Source organism: Bombina bombina, chromosome 7 (genome assembly GCF_027579735.1).
Source record: "Bombina bombina isolate aBomBom1 chromosome 7, aBomBom1.pri, whole genome shotgun sequence".
NCBI lineage: Eukaryota > Metazoa > Chordata > Amphibia > Anura > Bombinatoridae > Bombina > Bombina bombina.
In genome coordinates, this window is record NC_069505.1 from 213455421 (window position 1) to 213478190 (window position 22770).

The window sequence follows — 22770 nt, forward strand, 5'->3', positions numbered from 1 at the left end:
CCTTCAAACCAATGCAACTGTGCAGAGACGTAGCCAGTAATTTGCCTTTATATACAAAAACATGGGTCCTCCTCTCAGTGAGCAGTCAATTTAGATTGTAAGCAGCATAGAGATTAATAATATGGTTCTTTTGTATTTTAATAGCATGTTTCATAGCCAGTGAACTGAAAGGAAAATCTCCCTTAAGCCAGATCCACTTTAAGGGCATAATTAAAATCTGGCTTTTTCTATGCAGATGTCATGTTGACTCGTCTCATTATCAAACCCACAGCGAGAGGGAGAGCTTGAATCTATATTTATTTATTATCTGATGTTCCTATAACCTCATATGCCATAGGCTGCTGTATATTTCTTCATTTTCCAACCATCCTTACTTATGTGCATAACCAACTCCCTCTCTGAAAGCACTGGCTTATACCTGCTACTGTGGCTACGTCAGCTGATGACATTAACTATAAAATCCAAGGCAAAAGGCTTCTTCTGCTCATTTCAGCACATTAGAGAAGCTGTACACAAACAGGGAAATGTTTTATTCTGGAATTCTTACTGAGAGTAGCAGGAAAGATGCAGATTTGAGGGAAGCTGCATCTCTTAGACAGCAGAGAAGGATGAAACAGTCTGTGCAGTTTATCCATAAGGATTCTGCAGATCTTTTGCCTTTGGATGGGATGAACAGACTGGGAACATCCAAGGACACAGTAAGTTCAATTAAAGCATTTTTAGAAAGGGTGGGACAGGTTATGTCAGTTTTGGCCAACACCATATATGCAGCATCTCAATTTGTTTAAAAGGACATTATACTCAAATAATTGTGTTCATATTTTGATACAGCAGCAATTAAATATGTTAATAAAATTGGTATACAAAGTAACTGCTGTTTGAATTAATGCATATTTGTATACAATTGATACTGCTGTATTAATGTGCATTGTCTGATCTAGTTGTGCAGAAAGATAAGCACTCACAATACTGAGTAGGATAAAAAAAAAAAAAGAAAAATGAAAAAAGTACAATGTTATTAAAAGTGTTTCATGTGTGCCTTCTGCAAGGAAAACTCCATCTTTAGACAGTGACTTATTACAAATACCATTTTGCATAGGAAATATATTATTAATTTTATTTACTGTGTTCTGTTTGTAGCAATCACAATCAATATGTATCACAAAGCTATTCCATGCTTAGCAATAGCTGTCTGGAAACTCAAAAATCTATTTACAGTTAGTTCTGGGGGAAAACTTTTGGTGAGGTACATTCTTGATTAAATGTTGTGGATAAACTGGATAATGTTTGAAACCAATTTGCTTCTGGGGTAACTTTAGACCAGCAATGCAAGGCAACATAACCCATTTACAATCAGTAGATGCATTCAGGTTTCAGTATTCAATGTTGATAATGATATATAAAAGATTTGAGAATAGAAAATATTATAAATAGAATTTCATTTGTATATTAATAAATATTAACAATGGGAAAAATGAAATTTATTCAGTAATGTTTAAAAATAGACAGATCCATATCTATCTATCAATCTATCTATCTTCTATCTATTATTGATCTATCTATCTTTCTGTCTATCTCTCATATATCTATCATCTATCTATCTATCTATCTATCTATCTATCTATCTATCTATCTATCTATCTATCTATCTATCTATCTATCTATCATCTATCTATTATTGACCTATCTTTCTGTCTATATCTCATCTATCTATCTATCTATCTATCTATCTATCTATCTATCTATCTATCATCTATCTATCTATCTATCTTTCTGTCTATCTCTCATATATCTATCTATCTATCTATCTATCTATCTATCTATCTATTATTGATCTATCTACCTTTCTGTCTATCTCTCATATATCTATCTATCTATCTATCTATCTGGACTAATATTTTACATGCCTTCAAGAGATAACCTTTGCTTTATAGTGAGACATCCCATTGTACAAGCCAATTTCTCTATAGTTTATCCATTTAAACAAAAAGTTAAATAACATAAAATATGTATCACAACATACTGCTAGACCCTGTGTGTATATGTGTTGCTATATACTGTATGTGAGTGTTTAATTACAATAAATTGTTTTTATTCTTTTTCTTGCTTGATACAATTTTACATGTTAACAGTTCTTATATAAAATGTCTATTAACATGATGCTTATATACTTTATAAGAAATATATTTCTTTAGCCGCAGGCCTCTCTAGCAGTGATGTATAATACTTGGACCAGTAACCATTGCACACTTTCTATGTTGCTTTTTGTGTTTGAGGAGATATTTCTCCAATTAAACACTAATGGACATAACCAGATTGTGCTCTTAAATAGCAGTGTTCTGTTAATCTTCTAAACAACAACAAAAACGATTTCATTTCCTAACTATACCCCAGAGTTGTCAAGCCACACAATAAGACTGTGTGACACACAACTGTAAGTCTGTTCTCTAGAGCAATTTTATAGATCAGCAAAAGCACTATAAGCACCTAAGCTGATTCTTATGCAAAAATTGCACCCTCTAATTTGTTAGAGCATGCAGTTTCTGCTCTGATCCTGGCTATGTGCTAAACTGCTGAAAATGGGTTAAGCACATAGGAAAAGTAACACTTAAGAGCCACAAGCTTTGCAGTTCCCAAACAGGAAACTACTGATAATTGGAGGCAATAATGCCTATTTATGAAAGGTCTTGCGGACCTGATTCGACAGTGCGGATCAGGTCCGCAAGACCTCGCTGAATGCGGAGAGCAATACGCTCTCTGTATTCAGCATTGCACCAGCAGCTCACAAGAGCTGCTGGTGCAACGCCGCCCCCTGCTGACTTGTGGCCGCCAGCAGGGAGGTGTCAATCAACTCGATCGTATTCGATTGGGTTGAATTGCGGCAATTCCTGTCCGCCTCATCAGAGCAGGCAGACAGGGTTATGCAGCACTTGTGTTTCTGGCGAGTCTGAAGACTCGCCAGAAACACGGGCCTTCAAGCTACGTTCGGAGCTTGATAGATAGGCCCCAATGTGTGATGCTGCTTTTGATTGTTTTTCTAGTTATGTTCTGCCCAGGTGCTGCAATAATGTTTATCTAATAATTTTTCTACAGAATTAAACATTAAAGGGATAGAAAGCTCAAAATTAAAATGTGCATAAATGCTTTCCAATTTGAAATAGAAGTATTTTTCCAATAAACTGCTATTAGCAAAAATGCTTCTAGTAAAAGTTATTAGTGTTTTCTGAAGCATACGCACATATCCTGTGAGGGCCTGTGCACAAGTATTCAAGCTCAGAGAACTGAAAATCGTGCGTATTGCTTCCGTGAAGATATCATTTGTGTCATACAACCACCACTGACTCTCTGAGAAGGTGAGGTGTTTGAATACTGGTGCACAGCCCTCACAGCATATGTGAGTATGCAGCAGAAAACCAATAATAACGTTTAATCAAAGCATTTTTTCTAATGAAAGTATATTGCAAACATGTTTATATCTCACAATGAAATGCTCTCATGTACATTTCAGCTTTGACCTTTATATCCCTATAACATCTATAAGGATTGTTTTTGGATAATCAGTTGATAAGCTTTTCTAAAGGTTTGTGATAGATCCTACAGTTAGCTATGATCAGTAATTCAATGTGATGAAGAGGTAGTTTTGTGAAACCACCATAAAATAAAAACACATACAAATAAATATGCGGTACAGAGTATGCGGGGCAGAGTTGCTTATGCAGCTGCAGTGAATGAACAAGCTTTCAAGCTAATTAGAACAGAGAATAAACAGAATTAATGCTGAAGTATTGAAAAGCACAGTATAACATTCTTCAGATGAGAAGTGCTATGTTCTCATTAGGATTACAAAACACACTGGGCGCACACAAACTCATTAACACTTAACTTGCAAAATGTAACCATGTTTTTTTTTTCTTATGAAACTATTTCACCCACTAAGTTACCCACATATATTAGATAGTGTATTATTGCAATCTATTATGATTTGCCATTCGTAAAAAAAATTTTTTTTAAATGATTAAAGAACATTAAACAAATACAAAAAAAAGCTATTGCATATAAAAAGCTTCATTAAAAACATTTTAAAATATATTAATGCTTTAACAAAAGTCAGTGTGAAAATACATTTATTTTGGAACTATTAATCTATCATGTGGGGATTTCCGCGTCTGTACCGGTGGAGCAGAAATCACACACAAGCATAAAACATTTATTTTTTTTGTTTATGAGGATATGATCATACAAGTAATATCTTTTAAAATGCCCTATATTTGATGCAATAATAGGATAACAAATCCCTTTATGATAGCATGCAGTTTCTGACACAATTATTTCTGTTTGTCACACCTGGTCATTCCTGTGACTTGATTATACATGCAGAGAAAATCAGTTAGGATATTCTGCAGCTTCAAAAAACACCTTTGTGTGTATTATTTGTAATGTAGTATATTTATATATATATTTTTTTATTTTAGCAATGTGATACTAAAACAGATTGTACTTTTAAAAAAAAGAAAAAGTAAAGACTCAAAATGTAATAAACTGATGAATAAGTTAAAGGGACAGTCTACTCCAGAATTATTATTGTTTAAAAGATAAATAATCCCTTTATTAAGAGGCAGCCTTCAGGGGCTAAGAAATTAGCATAGGAGCCTACCTAGGTTTAGCTTTCAACCAAGAATACCAAGAGAACAAAGTACATTTGATGATAAAAGTAAATTGGAAAGTTGTTTAAAATCACATACCCTATCTGAATCATGAAAGAAATATTTGGGTTTCATGTCCCTTTAATTGCTAATGTACACTACGCATACATAAACTGTCTATAAGATCTCTTTGGAGAACTTGTTGTATCAGAGCATTGTATTATTGCACTGTGCATATATCTGTGTTTAACCCCAGCAAAGGTTAATAGAAGGAAGCTCCATTACCGGCACTGGTGGTGAGTGACAAGAGACCTATATATTTAGCCACCAATGCGTTGCTGCTCCTGAGCCTACCTAAATATACTTTACAACAAAGGATATGAAGGGAAAAAGTACATTTTATAATATAAGTAAAACTGAGAAGACTTTTACAATTGCATGATCTATTCCAACCATGCAAGTCTCATTTTGCCTTTCATGCCCCTTTAAGAACATCACACGGTTTATTCTGCGCACAGCAGCAAACCTTTCATGTCAGTTATATAGGGCAGTGTGATAAACTATTGTTAGAACAGAGTGTGATCCTTAAGGGACACTGTACTTTTGTGTTCCATCTAAAACCAGTGAAATGTATTACAATTATGAAAGAACATGTTCTTGCTCTAGACATATATTTACCTTTTTCTTGTAAACGTATGCAGGCTCCCTGTCAACCAATACAACGGCAGGAGTTGTCCCAATCAGCGACTTCGCTATTATTTCTGTACAAATATTCACATCTACTTTTAAAAACATTGTATGCAAAAAGAATTGTGATATGTGTGGCATTCTTCTCTGTTTTCTTGCAATGCCCAGCTAATTATCAGAGAATTTAGAGATTTAGCACGTGCGTTTTACCTGAAAAACAAAAATAATGACTATGGGGTAGAATTAATAAGCAGAGGATGCTGCTTTCTACGGACGTATTTTCCGACTCGCCATAAACGTAAGTTAAGAACTTGTCCGCCACCTTTTAGGTGGGATGATTGATACCCCATGCTAGCGGCCGATTGGCCGCGAATGTGCTGGGGGGCAGCATTGCACAAGCAGTTCACTAGAAATGCTTGGGCAATGTTAAATGCCAACAGCTTATGCCGTCTGCATTTAGCGATGTCGGGCGGACAGCAAATCATGTCTGTGCGGCATTTAATAAATTGACCCCTATATGTTTAGTAGCAGCAGGTTTTGTAAAGGAATTATAGGTCCAGGCATTGGTCTGTATGGTGCTGTAGCCGGAATTGCAGTCAGTACCTGCAGTGGTTTCCTTTAACATGAATATAATATATGCTACATAAAATATAGGAAACCTGTTAATACACAAAAAATAACAAATAAAAAGAAATAATAATCTTTATATGTGCACAAAGGATATATATTTATGAGTCTCAATAAGGTATAGTGTAGGCCTCAGACTTGTTTCTCAACAAAAAGGAAAATGTTTACAATCTGGAAATCAGGGACATTATACACTGATTTTTAATTTGCATAAATGTTTTGTAGATGAGCTATTTATATAGCTGATAACGTTTTTTTTTATAGTTTTGCTTATTTTTAAATAACATTGCTCTGATTTTCAGACTCCTAACCAAGCCCCAAAGTTTTATGTGAATACCGTCAGCTACCTTCTCCTGCTTGCTCCTGTTTGTGTAAAGGGTCTTTTCATATGAAAAAGAAGGGGGGGGGAGCATCTTATTTCCCACTTGCAGTGGGCTTTCCAGCTACCTTTTCAAAAGAGCTAAACTGAGAGCTTCTATGTAAGTTTTTAAACAGTTTTAGACTGGATTTTTATATCAGTATGTGTGCAACTTATTCTTTATAGTAATGTCTATAACATGCAGTTAAATGAAAATTGGTGTATACTGTAGACATGTGCATGGCGAAAAAATTCGATTAGGTTCGGATCAATTCAGATTTTTTCAAACTTCGGTTCGGAGCGATTCGAATTCGGAAAAATTTGAATCAATTCGGTTCGGATTTGTTTCGGATTCATTCGGATTCGAATAAATTCGGTTAGGATTTGTTTCAGATTCATTTGGATTCGAATAAATTCGGCTGGATTCGGTTCGATTCAGTTCGGTTTCGGAAATTCGGAATTTCGGTAAGTGTTAGGTGGGATTAGACTAGTATTATGTACTGTACATTAGGTGTAACCCATAGCAGAGTGATATAACCTAATATACTGTACAATACTAGTGTAATCCATGGCCATCCGAATCTACCGAATAAATCCGAAGTTATTCAGATTTATTCAGTAGATTCGGCACTATTTTAATTTGGAGATTCGGTTCGATCCGAATCTCCGAATTTGCCGAATTTTCCGAATTTCTGAATCGAACCAAACCGAATCGCACATGTCTAGTATACTGTCCCTTTAAGGCCTAGATTACGAGTGAAGCACAAAATTTGCACTTTCGCAAGCATGATATTTGCGCTCCACTCAGATGTTTTGAAAAAGGCTTCCATGTAAGCTTAAACGTCAACTACTTTTGACTGTTTTTAAAGATATTGCAATAAAGGAAGAATTTATTTAAGCACCTGTGAGTTCCCTGCATTATGATATACATATACATACATACATACATACATATATATGTACAGTATATATATATATTATCTACAGTCTGACGTGAGAGATACTCCACAGTTACTATCTATTCTAGAAGACGTTTAACGGAAGATTTTACAATCAGACACTTGCTTACTTGCTTCTTCACCTCCATCCCACACAAAAAAGGGTCTCTGCAAAAAAATACAAATATAATTTATTTTAAACAGAAAATATTTCCAATGTAAAGACGCACTTTCTCTACAGTGGGGCACTGCTATGGGGACCAAATTTGCCCCAAACTTTGCAAATGTATATATAGAGTTTTTTTGAGGGCCAAAAATTGTTGCAAAATAACCCATATATGAATAATATAATATTGTGAAAGAGATTCATTGATGATTTTTTAATCATCTGGCAAGGGAGTCATTTACAACTCTTTTGTTGAATATCTAAATAAAAATGATCTAAATCTAAATTTCACAAAAAGAGGGGAGTAAAAAATAAATACATTTCCTTGACCTAACTCTATATACTGAGAAGAATAAAATTGACACCAAAACATTTCTTGAAACCTACCAAGTGGATTAATAATATGGTCAATTCCAAAGACTCAAAAGAAATTGTTTCAGGGAACAAGATTGTGAAAAATCTAAGATTCTGAAAAATACATTTTAAGAGAAAGTATATCCCAGAAAGGTAATAGGAGATGCTTATGATGAAATAAAAAACTTTAACCGAATATATATATATATATATATATATATATATATATATATATAGAGAGAGAGAGAGAGAGAGAGCGAGAGAGAGAGAGAGAGAGAGAGAGAGAGAGAGAGAGACAGAGAGCAGCAGATGTAGCTGTGGTGTCACAGAGGTCATATCCCACAGTACTGTGCATAATTTGTCAATTTGTCTTTGAACACTGCAAATGGCCTCCCAATTATACTTTCAAAGCAGAAGAATTAATGAATCCAAACACTGAGGATAATGCGCTTGCTGTTTGAAGATTCTTGCTATAAAGAAATGAATAAAATGTGAATATTAACTCTTTAGATGACACACTGGGCCTATTCATTAATTCATCACAAGGAAGCATTTCCTGATACTAAAGATATAAAACAACTTCTCTAACAAATAGGAAAGTATCACAGTAAATGCTCAGTAAAAATGTCATATTGTACAACTGTCACTTAAATTGCAGACAACATACATCCCACACATTATGCAGCAGAATACTTATATCAATCATCACACAGGTATAGCCACAACAAAGCAGGAATGGCATTTTACACAAACATTCTAATATAGAGATTTGATACAGGGGTTAAACACAGTTACCCAGGCTCACATGTTTGTCAATTTACAGCATATACATTTTTGCTTACGATTATTTTTTTAAACATTCTTTAAAAGATTTTTCTTTTAACCTTTTAGATGTTACAAAGCTGGCACTTGTGTAGTAAAGTATTCTGATCACCTGTGTCCACTTAGTAATACATTTAGGACTAGATTGAAAGTGGCGCGCTAAAGTTAGCCTAGGGAGCGATAAGCAATATTGTGACTACGCCAACTTATTACATGTTGAAAGTAAACTAGCTTGCTTGAGCACATACAAAATTAGTGTGTGTAAAGTGTAAGGGGGCGATTTATCAAAGCTTCAACTGATAATACCATGGAATCTGCTTAAATCTCGCGTCATATTCGATGCAAATTGAATCCGCCATAATTAACAAAGCATCAACATCATCAAATGTTGAAATGTGTGAGGTAATATACGATCCCGCGATCTCAATTTGACACAGATCGATGCTTGCGTCATTACAGATGTTTCGAATTCACATTCGAATCTATTTGACCCTCTTCCCAATTTATTAAACATTCAACTGGAACGCTCGCATCTTTTCCGCCGCAGCCTACCTATCGTTCATACCGCCACCCTTGAGGCCTCGAATCCCATAGAAATCAATGGGAGTCTGAAAACCCAGAAAGGTTATGTTAGATGCTGCAAGAGAATGAAGCTTATTACATATTTATGTGAATTAGAAAGTTGATTACAATTGTATACTCTTTCTAAATCACACAGACAACAAATACGCATGTTCAGTATCTAAATAATATGTTAAATGATAATATAATCACATGTAATTTCAAGGGACAGATTAATTTCAAAAGTAGTTTTAATGACAGGTAATGTCTGTCTGTCAGCAGGACTAGTAGATATAGGGATACAAATGAAATAAATACATTACATACTATAGCTAACTTCCTTTTTATACTATCACTAATGAATCAAATTGCTCAATACTTGTGTCATTGAACACTCATCAGAACTTGTAAGTGCCATTTGTTACATTGTGTATTATACTTTAAAAGTATGTATATGTGAAATTAGTATTAAAGTTAAACATTGATGATGACATTAGGACACACAGTGTAATATTTTTGACAATGATTTTAAAAATGTAATGATGTTTGATTTAATATAATCTTAAAATGATAGCTCAAAGGGATAGTCTACCTAACATTAAACTGTCATTTATCAGATACAGCAGAAATTAAAATCACCTCTTTACTGTCATGATATTTTTTTAGTGTTTTTATTCCTTCTCTTGAATTTCATTTTCATTGAGAAATGTCATCTTATATGCCAGCCCATTTTATAACACCTGTGTAGGGGTGGTGTTTAAAACTACACTGCAATCAGGAAGGGATGCACAGGTGCAGAGAAAAAACTGTCCGAGCTCTTAAAATATCCATTGATTGCAAATAAATACACATGATACTCTAAATACATTATTATTATTATCATTTATTTGTATAGCACCGCCAAATTCTGTAGTGCTGGGTACAATGATAGGGGTATACAATGACAACATTTTTGCTAAAAATACAAAACATAAAACTAAACAAATCTAGTACAGGAGGAAGAGGGCCCTGTTTCAGAGAGCTCACAGTCTACAGGTTTAGGGTGCAGAGACACAAGGTTGGGTAGCTTGTTACATCAGTTGTAGTTGCAGTAGTGAGTCAGGCAGTTCATGTATTAGTTTAGTTCGGATGAGGGATGGAGGAGATATGGTACGCCTCTCTAAATAGGTGGGTTTTCAAGGAGCGTCTGAAGCGATACAAGGTTGGAGACAGTCTTATGGAGCGGGGTAGAGATTTCCAGAGGACAGGAGCAGCATGTGCAAAGTCTTGGAGGTGGGAGTTGGACGTAGAGATAACAGGAGTGGAGACGTAGGTCAGAGGTTGATCAAAGAGGACGGGATGGGGAATATGTCATGATAAGAGAGGAAATATATTTGGGAGTTAGACTGTTTAGTGCTTTGTAAGTTAGGGTTAATACTTTAAACTGTATTCTGGAGTGTATGGGGAGCCAGACTGGCAGAGCGACTTAGGTGGATGAGTCTAGAAGAAGCATTCATAATAGATGGGAGGGAGGAGAGGCAGAGTTTTGTAAGGCCATTTAGGAGTAGGTTACAATAATCAATGTGTGACAAAATGAGGGAATGAATAAATATTTTTGTTGTTTTTTGAGTAAGGAAGGGACGAATTCTGGAAATGTTGCGTAGGTGTGAATGGCCGGATTTGGTAAGCGCTTGTATATGTGAGTTGAAAGTGAGACAGCGGACCTGGGGTAAGGTGTTAAGAATAGAGTCTCCAACCGTCAGAGAAATGTCAGGTGTTGAATGTCTCGAAGAGGGGGGAATAAGAAGCAGCTCAGTTTTGGACAGATTGAGTTGGAGGTAGTGTGAAGACATCCAAGAGTAAATTGCAGAGAGGCAGTTGGAAATCTGGTTGAGTAAAGAGGGAGAGATATCAGGAGATGAAAGATAGATTTGGGTATCATCAGCCCATAAGTGGTACTGGAATCCAAAGGAGGCTATAAGTTTTCCAAGGGAGGATGTATAGAGAGAGAAAAGCAAGGGACCCAAGACAGAGCCTTGCGCTACTCCAACTGAGAGAGGCATAGGATCGCAAGATATGTTGTTAAAGGAAACTGAAAATAAGCGGTTTGAGAGATATGAGGCAAACCAGGAGAGGGCTGTTTCTCGGATGCCAAATTAAAGTAGAATTTTTAGGACGAGAGGATGGTCGACTGTGTCAAAAGCAGTGGATAGGTCAAGAAGAATTAGTAAGGAGTAGTGGCCTTTTGCTTTAGCTGATAACAGGTCATTTGTTACTTTAGCAAGAGCAGTTTCTGTTGAGTGTTTAGGGCAGAAACCAGATTGTAGTGGATCAAGTAAGGAGATAGTCATGAGAAATTGAGTTAGCCGATTGTAGACCAATCGTTCCAATAATTTTGAAGCAAAGGGAAGTAAAAAGACCGGTCGATAGTTAGAAGGGGTGGAGGGGTAAAGCGAGGGCTTTTTTAGGATTGGTATGATTGATGCATGCTTGAATGTATCCGGAAATGTGCCAGCTGTGAGAGATTGGTTAAAGAGATGAGATAGGGTAGGGGTTAGTGAAGCAGAGAGAGAGGGAAGAAGTTGTGAAGGAATAGGGTCAAGTGGGTAGGGATGAGCCAAGGATAGGAGTACAGAGACTTCTTCCTCTGTTACAGGGGGGAAGTAGCATAGAGTTTTGTTAATAGAAGGGGTTGGTAGGATTGCTGGGTTTGAAGGGTGTGAAGTGCAGATCTCTTATCTAATGGTGTCAATTTTATTTTTTAAGTGATCAGCAATAATCTGAGCAGTGAGGTTGGTAGTGGGCGGGGGTGCAGGCGGACATAGAAGGGAGTTAAAGGTTGAGAACAGCTTTCTGGGGTTGGATGCATGAGATGACACAAGGGAGGAAAAATAGAGTTGTTTGACCAGGTTGAGCGCAGAGTTGTAGGACTTAAGGATGAATTTATAATGCCGGAAATCAGCACAGGTGCGTGATTTCCTCCACTGCCGTTCAGCAGCCCATGAACATCGCTGAAGATATCTGGTCTGTTTGGTGTGCCACAGGTTTGGGCAAGAGAGGGATGAAAAGTCAGAGAGCAGAGGATTCAGTTGCGTGGAAAAGTCTGAGAGATCCAAGTCCTTTAAATTCCTGTAAGGTAGAAGTTTCTTGGGGGCTTACAAAGATGTAGCAGGTAGAGTAAGAGAGAAAGTTAGTAGATGGTGGTCAGAGAGTGAAAAGGGGAAGTTAAGGAAGTTGGAAACGGCACAGAGATTAGTGAAGACCAGGTCTATGGAGTTGCCTTCACAGTGGGTTAGAGATGTTGTCCACTGGGACAGGCCAAAAGAGGTGGTAAGGGATAGAAGTTTAGAGGCAGCAGGCATGTTAGGATTATCAATGGGTATGTTGAAGTCCCCTAAGGTGAGAGAAGGGACATTAGAAGAGAGAAAATGTGGAAGCCAGGCTTCAAAGTGGTCCAGAAATTGTGATGCTGGGCCAGGGGGCCAATAAATAACTGCAACACAAAGAGCTAGAGGGGAGAAGAGGCGGATAGCATCAAATTCAAAAGATGAAAAGGAAAGAGAGGGGGTGAAGGAATGCAGTGAAAGGTACTGTGTGGAGCCAGGAGAATTCCTACTCCCCCTCCTTGTTTGTCTCCTGACCTGGGAGTGTGACTGAAGTGCAGGCCACCATAGGACAGAGAGGCTACAGCAGTTGAGTTAGAGGAGGAAAGCCAAGTTTCAGTGAGGGCTAACAGGTTAACTGAACATGAGATAAATAGGTCATGAATAGATGTAAGCTTATTGCATACAGAGTGTGCATTAGAAGGGCACAAGCGAATTGGGGTGTGCTAACAGAGGCAGTGGCGTAGCGTGGGGGGGGCAACAGGGGCGGTTGCCCCGGGCGCATAATTCTGAGGGGCGCTTCCAGCCTCAACTTAGCAAAGGGAAGAAGGGAGGCTAAAAATTCTGACAGGCCCCCAGCTCTGTTCTGCGACCCGTCAGGAATGTGGTGATGCCGCGACTAAGGTAAGGTGTCAGGACTAGACTTACTTATAGCCCTGTTTTTGCCTGATACTAGCAACATGCAAAATGCAGCTTAATTACGGTTCTATTATTACCCAACAATTAAGTTCCCTTCCAACAAAGGAACCAGAGCCAGAATGCCATGCATTGCCTGGGGCACTTTTTAAGGATCTCTAAGCAGAGGTGGGGGGGAGGAATCCTTAAAAAGTGCAATAAATCTCTTTCAAACCAGTGGCACTGGTGGCAGCATGGCTGGGCTCTGCCTTTCTGTTAACCCCAGTTACCTAGTTAGTGGGATGGTGGGGTGATCAGAGACCATACTTTCATGTTTGACCGGATTCTGATTACAACTTACGCCATCTTGTCCTTGCACAAAAAAAGTATATTTGTGACAGTTGACAAAAATGAGGCCTTGTTTCCTGTATTTGATTTTTCCCCTCCATGACCTTCCTAGGGCAGAAGTAGATTTAGGGATTTGTGTGCTGTCTGGCACCATGATTGTGCTGCTCACCAGGCATTTCACTGTGTGTGTCTCCTATCAAAGAAGTCCTATGAATTCACCCTCTTGAATCTATTTCTTGCTGGACTCCTGAGGTGTGGACTTTTACCGATTTTTAGGGTTTGGGTGCTCATTGCCTTTTTTATTTACATTAAACTCACCCTTACTGCATTTAAAGTAAAAAAAAATAACTATAATTTGTGTTAGTAAATAAATTTAACAGCACCCCCTAAATACCATACACCCTCCCCCCATATATGTATGTAATGCTGGGTTGTCTGTCCCATGCCCCTTTTATATTGATTACTTACAATTGTTATATTTATTAAGGTAGAATATATACCCCACTTTTATATGTCATTGGCACCCAAAAGACAGTCTGCCCAGCAGGGACAACCTTATGTAACAGCTGCCAACCTGTGTGTCCCCTTTTCCTCTTTTTAACGACTTACCAAAAACCTATTGCACCACATATACAATATGGGTTGCTGCAATGTGGGGGTGGGTGCACCCTGTGGTCTGCAGTATTTGTACCATGAAGTTTTACAGATCAGGACATGTCACCACCAGATGGGGGTTAAGGGGGGCTTTCCACCCATGTGTAAAATGAGAATAAATCTTAAAATGTAATATTGTATATATTTGCCCAGCTCTGGAGAGCTGCAGACAGGGTTTGATCACAGGGGGATAGCACATAATGCTTGCAGGCTTCACCCACTGCCTCTTGTATTGCCAATATATTATTTTCATGGCTTTGTTTGTAAGGCGCTACTGATTAGCAGCTGCTTATGACAAGGGACATATTTTGGGGATATGGGTATCATCAGCAATAACTGTTAGTTATCCAGTAAAGATGGTTAAGGGAGCATTTTGTGGGAGAGGAGACAGTGTCCCTTGCTTTATGTGATCTACCAGGCTTGGGTCTTTGCTTGGTTTGTCCCAAATGTAAGAAGAAGCAGCATATCTAAAATGGGGTTGGGGGGGGCGCAATACTTGCCTTGCCCTGGGCACTGACAACCCACGCTACGCCACTGAACAGAGGTGCAGTTAATGAGGTTTAGAGGGTTACGTGGGCAAGGTATATGAGGTGTTATTTAGCGTAGTGAGCTGATGGAACAGAGGGTGGACCTGGGATAGTCAAGACATCCCCAACTGCAAGAAGAAGAAAGTTGGTGAGCGAAAGGAGATGAGAATGTGTCATATGTGAGTGTTTAAGTTTAGGATCAGTGAAGATTACATGTTATATAGTGTGTGTGTATATAAGTATGTATATTTGTGTTTGTGCATGCATGTGGGTATGTGTAGCTGTATAGTGTGTGTGTATATAAGTATGTATATTTGTGTTTGTGCATGCATGTGGGTATGTGTAGCTGTATAGTGTGCGTGTATATAAGTATGTATATTTGTGTTTGTGCATGCATGTGGGTATGTGTAGCTGTATAGTGTGTGTGTATATAAGTATGTATATTTGTGTTTGTGCATGCATGTGGGTATGTGTAGCTGTATAGTGTGTGTGTATATAAGTATGTATATTTGTGTTTGTGCATGCATGTGGGTATGTGTAGCTGTATAGTGTGTGTGTATATAAGTATGTATATTTGTGTTTGTGCATGCATGTGGGTATGTGTAGCTGTATAGTGTGCGTGTATATAAGTATGTATATTTGTGATTGTGCATGCATGTGGGTATGTGTAGCTGTATAGTGTGTGTGTATATAAGTATGTATATTTGTGTTTGTGCATGCATGTGGGTATGTGTAGCTGTATAGTGTGTGTGTATATAAGTATGTATATTTGTGTTTGTGCATGCATGTGGGTATGTGTAGCTGTATAGTGTGTGTGTATATAAGTATGTATATTTGTGTTTGTGCATGCATGTGGGTATGTGTAGCTGTATAGTGTGTGTGTATATAAGTATGTATATTTGTGTTTGTGCATGCATGTGGTATGTGTAGCTGTATAGTGTGTGTGTATATAAGTATGTATATTTGTGTTTGTGCATGCATGTGGGTATGTGTAGCTGTATAGTGTGTGTGTATATAAGTATGTATATTTGTGTTTGTGCATGCATGTGGGTATGTGTAGCTGTATAGTGTGTGTGTATATAAGTATGTATATTTGTGTTTGTGCATGCATGTGGGTATGTGTAGCTGTATAGTGTGTGTGTATATAAGTATGTATATTTGTGTTTGTGCATGCATGTGGGTATGTGTAGCTGTATAGTGTGTGTGTATATAAGTATGTATATTTGTGTTTGTGCATGCATGTGGGTATGTGTAGCTGTATAGTGTGTGTGTATATAAGTATGTATATTTGTGTTTGTGCATGCATGTGGGTATGTGTAGCTGTATAGTGTGTGTGTGTATATAAGTATGTATATTTGTGTTTGTGCATGCATGTGGGTATGTGTAGCTGTATAGTGTGTGTGTATATAAGTATGTATATTTGTGTTTGTGCATGCATGTGGGTATGTGTAGCTGTATAGTGTGTGTGTATATAAGTATGTATATTTGTGTTTGTGCATGCATGTGGGTATGTGTAGCTGTATAGTGTGTGTGTATATAAGTATGTATATTTGTGTTTGTGCATGCATGTGGGTATGTGTAGCTGTATAGTGTGTGTGTATATAAGTATGTATATTTGTGTTTGTGCATGCATGTGGGTATGTGTAGCTGTATAGTGTGTGTGTATATAAGTATGTATATTTGTGTTTGTGCATGCATGTGGGTATGTGTAGCTGTATAGTGTGTGTGTATATAAGTATGTATATTTGTGTTTGTGCATGCATGTGGGTATGTGTAGCTGTATAGTGTGTGTGTATATAAGTATGTATATTTGTGTTTGTGCATGCATGTGGGTATGTGTAGCTGTATAGTGTGTGTGTATATAAGTATGTATATTTGTGTTTGTGCATGCATGTGGGTATGTGTAGCTGTATAGTGTGTGTGTATATAAGTATGTATATTTGTGTTTGTGCATGCATGTGGGTATGTGTAGCTGTATAGTGTGTGTGTATATAAGTATGTATATTTGTGTTTGTGCATGCATGTGGGTATGTGTAGCTGTATAGTGTGCGTGTATATAAGTATGTATATTTGTGTTTGTGCATGCATGTGGGTATGTGTAGCTGTATAGTGTGTGTGTATATAAGTATGTATATTTGTGTTTGTGCATGCATGTGGGTATGTGTAGCTGTATAGTGTGTGTGTATATAAGTATGTATATTTGTGTTTGTGCATGCATGTGGGTATGTGTAGCTGTATAGTGTGTGGGTATATAAGTATGTATATTTGTGTTTTTGCATGCATGTGGGTATGTGTAGCTGTATAGTGTGTGTGTATATAAGTATGTATATTTGTGTTTGTGCATGCATGTGGGTATGTGTAGCTGTATAGTGTGTGGGTATATAAGTATGTATATTTGTGTTTTTGCATGCATGTGGGTATGTGTAGCTGTATAGTGTGTGTGTATATAAGTATGTATATTTGTGTTTGTGCATGCATGTGGGTATGTGTAGCTGTATAGTGTGTGTGTATATAAGTATGTATATTTGTGTTTGTGCATGCATGTGTGTATGTATATGTATGTATGTATAGGTAAAGGTATGTATGTTTGTGTGTGTGAGTTTGTGTTCATCTTTGTGCGTTTGAACAGGTAAAATATGATGTTTAAACAAGGGGAAAAAGGCATAGGTTTTCAGGTAGTACAGGTTGAATAATGAGATAAAACAAATCATTAGTCTAACACATGTGGGTTTTTTAAATTAGAATAAATAAAACCATAGTAAAACCATGTAAAAATTAAAAAGGCTCACAAAGCACAGTAACAGGTTTTGGACCTTGCACACTTCGGGGCCCATTTATCAAGCTCCGGATGGAGCTTGAAGGACCGTGTTTCTAAAGACCGCTGTTCCATAACCTGTCCGCCTGCTCTGAGCAGACGAACACACATCGTCGAAAATCAACCCGATCGAGTACGATCGGGTTGATTGACACCTCCCTGCTGGCGGCCGATTGGCCGCGAATCTGCAGGGGGCGACGTTGCAATGCTGAATACCGAGAGCGTATTGCTCTCTGCATTCAGTGAAGTCTGGCAGACCTGATTCCCACTGTTGGATCAGGTTCGCCAGACCTTTGATAAATATCCCCCCAAATCTCCATATAAACATACAGCAATGGGTTATGCTTGCAAGCGTCTGCCTAAATCTAATTACTGTTGTTCTGAGTAGTTAACCCCTTAATGACCGGACCATTTTTCAATTTTCTTACCCTTAATGACAATGGCTATTTTTACATTTTTGCAGTGTTTGCGTTTAGCTGTAATTTTCCTCTTACTCATTTACTGTACCCACACATATTATATACCGTTTTTCTCACCATTAAATGTACTTTCTAAATATACAATTATTTTCATCATATCTTATAATTTACTAAAAAAAAAATATAAAATATGAGGAAAAAATGGAAAAAAACACACTTTTTCTAACTTTGACCCCCAAAATCTGTTACACATCTACAATCACCAAAAAAACCCCATGCTAAATAGTTTATAAATTTTGTCCTGAGTTTAGAAATACCCAATGTTTACACATTCTTTGCTTTTTTTGCAATTTATGGGGCAATAAATACAAGTAGCACTTTGCTATTTCCAAACCACTTTTTTTCAAAATTAGCGCTACATTACATTGGAACCCTGATATCTGTCAGGAATACCTGAATATCCCTTGACATGTATATATTTTGTTTTAGAAGACATCCCAAAGTATTGATCTAGGCCCATTTTGGTATATATATTTCATGCCACCATTTCACCGCCAAATGCGATAAAAATAAAAAAAAAAGTTCACTTTTTCACAAATTTTGTCACAAACTTTAGGTTTCCCACTGAAATTATTTACAAACAGCTTCTGCAATTATGGCACAAATGGTTGTAAATGCTTCTCTGGGATCCCCTTTTTCAGAAATAACAGACTCATATGGCTTTGTGTTTGCTTTTTGGTAATTAGAAGGCCGCTAAATGCCGCTGCGCACCACACATGTTTTATGCCCAGGAGTGAAGGGGTTAATTAGGGAGCTTGTAGGGAGCTTGTAGGGTTAATTTTAGCTTTAGTGTAGTGTAGTAGACAACCCCAAGTATTGATCTAGGCCCATTTTGGTATATTTTATGCCACCATTTCACCGCCAAATGCGAGCAAATAAAAAAAAAAACTTTACATTTTTCACAATTTTAGGTTTCTCACTGAAATTATTTACAAACAGCTTGTGCTATTATGGCAGAAATTGTTGTAAAAGCTTCTCTGGGATCCCCTTTGTTCAGAAATAGCAGACTTATATGGCTTTGGCGTTGCTTTTTGGTAATTAGAAGGCCGCTAAATGCTGCTGCGCACCACACGTGAATTATGCCCAGCAGTGAAGGGGTTAAATTAGGTAGCTTGTAGGGAGCTTGCAGGGTTAATTTTAGAGATCAGCCTCCCACCTGACACATCCCACTCCCTGATCCCTCCCAAACAGCTCTCTTCCCTCCCCCACCCCACAATTGTTACCGCCATCTTAAGTACTGGCAGAAAGTCTGCCAGTACTAAATAAAAGAGTTTTTTTTTTTTTAAATAAAAATTATAAAATATTTTAGTTGTGATGGACCCCTGCCTTAGCACCAACCTCCCTGATCCCCCCCTCCAGCTCTCTAACCCTCTCCCCTACCTAATTACCGCCATCTTGGGTACTGGCAGCTGTCTGCCAGTACCCAGTTTGGCCCCACAAACCAAACTATTTAAATTTTATTTATAACTTTTATTTGTATTTTTAATTATTTCTGTAGTGTAGCAGCCCCCCCACAATACCCCCACCCCCTCCCCCTCCCAGATCCTTTTATATGTAAAAAAAAAAAATTTTACTTTTTTTTTAACTTTTTTTTTAACTTTTTTTTCCCCCCCTTCCTTCATTGGTGTCAGTGTGGCTAATGTGCGCACGTGCACGCGCGTGCACGCGCTCCCTCCTCCCACCGGACAAAGGCACCATCGGCACCATCACTACCGGTGCAGAGAGGGCCACAGAGTGGCTCTCTCTGCATCGGAGGCTTGTAAAGGGGTATTGCAGGATGCCTCCATATCGAGGCATCACTGCAAAACCCTCAGAGCTGCTGGAAGTGATTGTGATCACTTCCAGCACTCTGTTAGACAACTGACGTACCAGGTACGTCCATTGTCATTAACTGCTTGTTAATGCATGATGTACCTGGTACGTCAGTTGTCATTAAGGGGTTAAAGGGACACTGAACCCAAATTTTTTCTTCCGTGATTCAGATAGAGCATGCAATTTTAAGCAACTTTCTAATTTACTCCTATTATCAATTTTTCTACGTTCACTTGCTATCTTTATTTGAAAAAGAAGGCTTCTAAGCTTCTTTTTTTGTTTCAGAACTCTGGACAGCACTTTTTAATTGGTGGATGAATTTATCCACCAATCAGCAAGAATAACCCAGGTTATTCACCAAAAATGGGCCGGCATCTAAACTTACATTCTTGCATTTCAAATAAAGATACCAAGAGAAGGAAGAAAATTTGATAATAGGAGTAAATTAGAAAGTTGCTTAAAATTGCATGCTCTATCTGAATCACGAAAGAAATAATTTGGGTTCAGTATCCCTTTAATTTCTTGATTTTTATCAAACAGTGTAGTACAGTAACCGCTTTAAATGAGTAGTTTACATGTGTTAACTGTGAAAATATCAATTTATGGAAATATGAAATACAGATGTATTGAAAACCCAAATTATTGAAAAATTGCCACAGGTATGCACAGCCCGAAATGTGAATGTAAAAAGTAAACAAAATGGGTAGTTATTATTTTAATTGAAAAGCTTATCAACACATTTCTATAAAATCTAGCATTTTAAAATACAGTTGTGCTCATAAGTTTACATACCCTGGCAAAATTTATGATTTCTTGGCCATTTTTCAGAGAATATGAATGATAACACAAAAACTTTTCTTTCACTCGTGGTTAGTGTTTGGCTGAAGCCATTAATTATCAGTCAACTGTGTTTACTCTTTTTAAATCATAATGACAACAGAAACTACCCAAATGACCCTGATCAAAAGTTTACATACCCTGGTGATTTTGGCCTCATAACATGCACACAAGTTGACATAAAGGGGTTTGAATGACTATTAAAGGTAACCATCCTCACCTGTGATCTGTTTTCTTGTAATTAGTGTGTGTGTATAAAAGGTCAATGAGTTTCTGGACTCCTGACAGACCCTTGCATCTTTCATCCAGTGCTGCACTGACGATTCTGGATTCTGAGTCATGGGGAAAGCAAAAGAATTGTCAAAGGATCTGCGGGAAAAGGTAGTTGAACTGTATAAAACAGAAAAGGGATATAAAAAGGTATCCAAGGAATTGAGAATGCAAATCAGCAGTGTTCAAACGCTAATCAAGAAGTGGAAAATGAGGGGTTCTGTTGAAACCAAACAACGGTCAGGTAGACCAACTAAAATTGCCAGGAAAATTGTTCGGGATGCAAAGAGAAACCCACAAAGAACTTCAGGTGAAATACAGGACTCTCTGAAAACATGTGGTTTGGCTGTTTCAAGATGCACAATAAGGAGGCACTTGAAGAAAGATGGGCTGCATGGTCGAGACGACAGAAGAAAGCCATTACTACACAAATGCCACAAAGTATCCCGCTTACAATACACCAAACAGCACAGAGTCAAGCCTCAAACCTTCTGGCACAAAGTCATTTGGAGTGATGAGACCAAATTTAGCTTTTTGGTCACAACCCAAAACGCTACATTTGGAGAGGAGTCAACAAGGCCTATAATGACAGGTACACCATTCCTACTGTGAAACACGGAGGTGTGATTGCTGACCCCGGGGATAAATCCCCATACAACAAACCCGCGATCCAGAAGCACAGACAGGACTCAGCCACACCGGCCACCTAGGCGGACATCCCATGAAGGTAGAGCAAAGCGTCTATCATAAGTAATAGGCCGGGTGTGTTATGGCGCGAAACTTCGCCATTTTGACCGCAACCTTTTGAGGCCTACGGGCCTTCCGGAGCCAGCTCGCCTGAAGGGATACGAATACGAGGTTGTCAGTCGAAGTCGGAGTCCTCTGACAGGGGTAAGCATTCCTATCTAGCCCCCTGCTCGCCACATTCTAGGCCAAATCCACTATAAGAGATCCCGGACTTATATAATTACAGCACAGGCCTCTCAATACCACATGGCTGATTAATCACCCAGATATTTAAAGACCCAACAGTCAAACAATAAAGGGTTACAGAACTTCACACATCAGACATAACTAACAGTAAGGGGGCCTCACCGTTAAGCAACCCCCACAGCCATCTATACATCTTATAACTGACATATATAAAGAGGCTAGTATCAGTTGAAGTTTTTTTTTTTTTTTTTTATTATATAGTTTTTTATTGAGGTTAAATATCGCATTGACAACAGTCTCATCATCAGAATACATTATACAACTTATATTATACTGACATGACATTACACAGTGGGCACCTCATTTTTTAAAACTTGTGAGTTTTGCGAGATCCTCAGACAAGCAGGTCCAATCGTGGGACCCAAAGCTAAACAAAACAATTGAGGATATGGCAAAGTAGATAATAGTAAAGATTGCAATTTCAACTTATGTGGGATAAATACAGAATATGAAGTGTATATATAATATCAATACAGTAAAGCATAGTAAAGGCATCGGGGTAGCTCTGTAGAGATCATCATTTGGAAAAGCATGGAGTATAGCCTCTCTTAATAATTATTATAATCTGATAACCATTGATGCTGAGCCTCCGTTAAAACATAGGCAATCTCTAAACTATTATCTTAAGCAGACTACAGAAAACAGGAAATCACTATAAAATCAATGATCCTGTGTTGAACCCCTGAGAGCCATTCTATCATGTTGCAGGGGGAAAGAAAAACTAGGTCATGGCTCTACAGGTAGGGCAGAGGCTACTAAACTCTGCCAAAAGGGTGCAGAAAAAAGGGGAATCATCCCCAACCGCACAGAAGTAATGAGGGGGAGGGGAAGGGGAAGGAAGGTAGGGGAAGGGGGGGGAGAGGGAAGGGAAGGGAAGGGGAAAGAGGAGGAAAGGAGGAGGG

The 22770-nt window shown here is 38.0% G+C and overlaps 1 protein-coding gene across 1 annotated transcript in view; it reads left to right on the plus strand.

Moving 5' to 3' along the window:
• The first annotated feature begins 453 nt into the window (after nt 1-453).
• Nucleotides 454-22770, plus strand: part of NRIP3 (nuclear receptor interacting protein 3) — a 105335-nt gene continuing 83018 nt past the window's right edge. The window contains exon 1 of the mRNA XM_053689339.1: nt 454-698. Within this exon, the coding sequence (XP_053545314.1) occupies nt 525-698 (174 nt within the window). The 5' untranslated portion in view covers nt 454-524. The remainder of the gene's footprint in view (nt 699-22770) is intronic.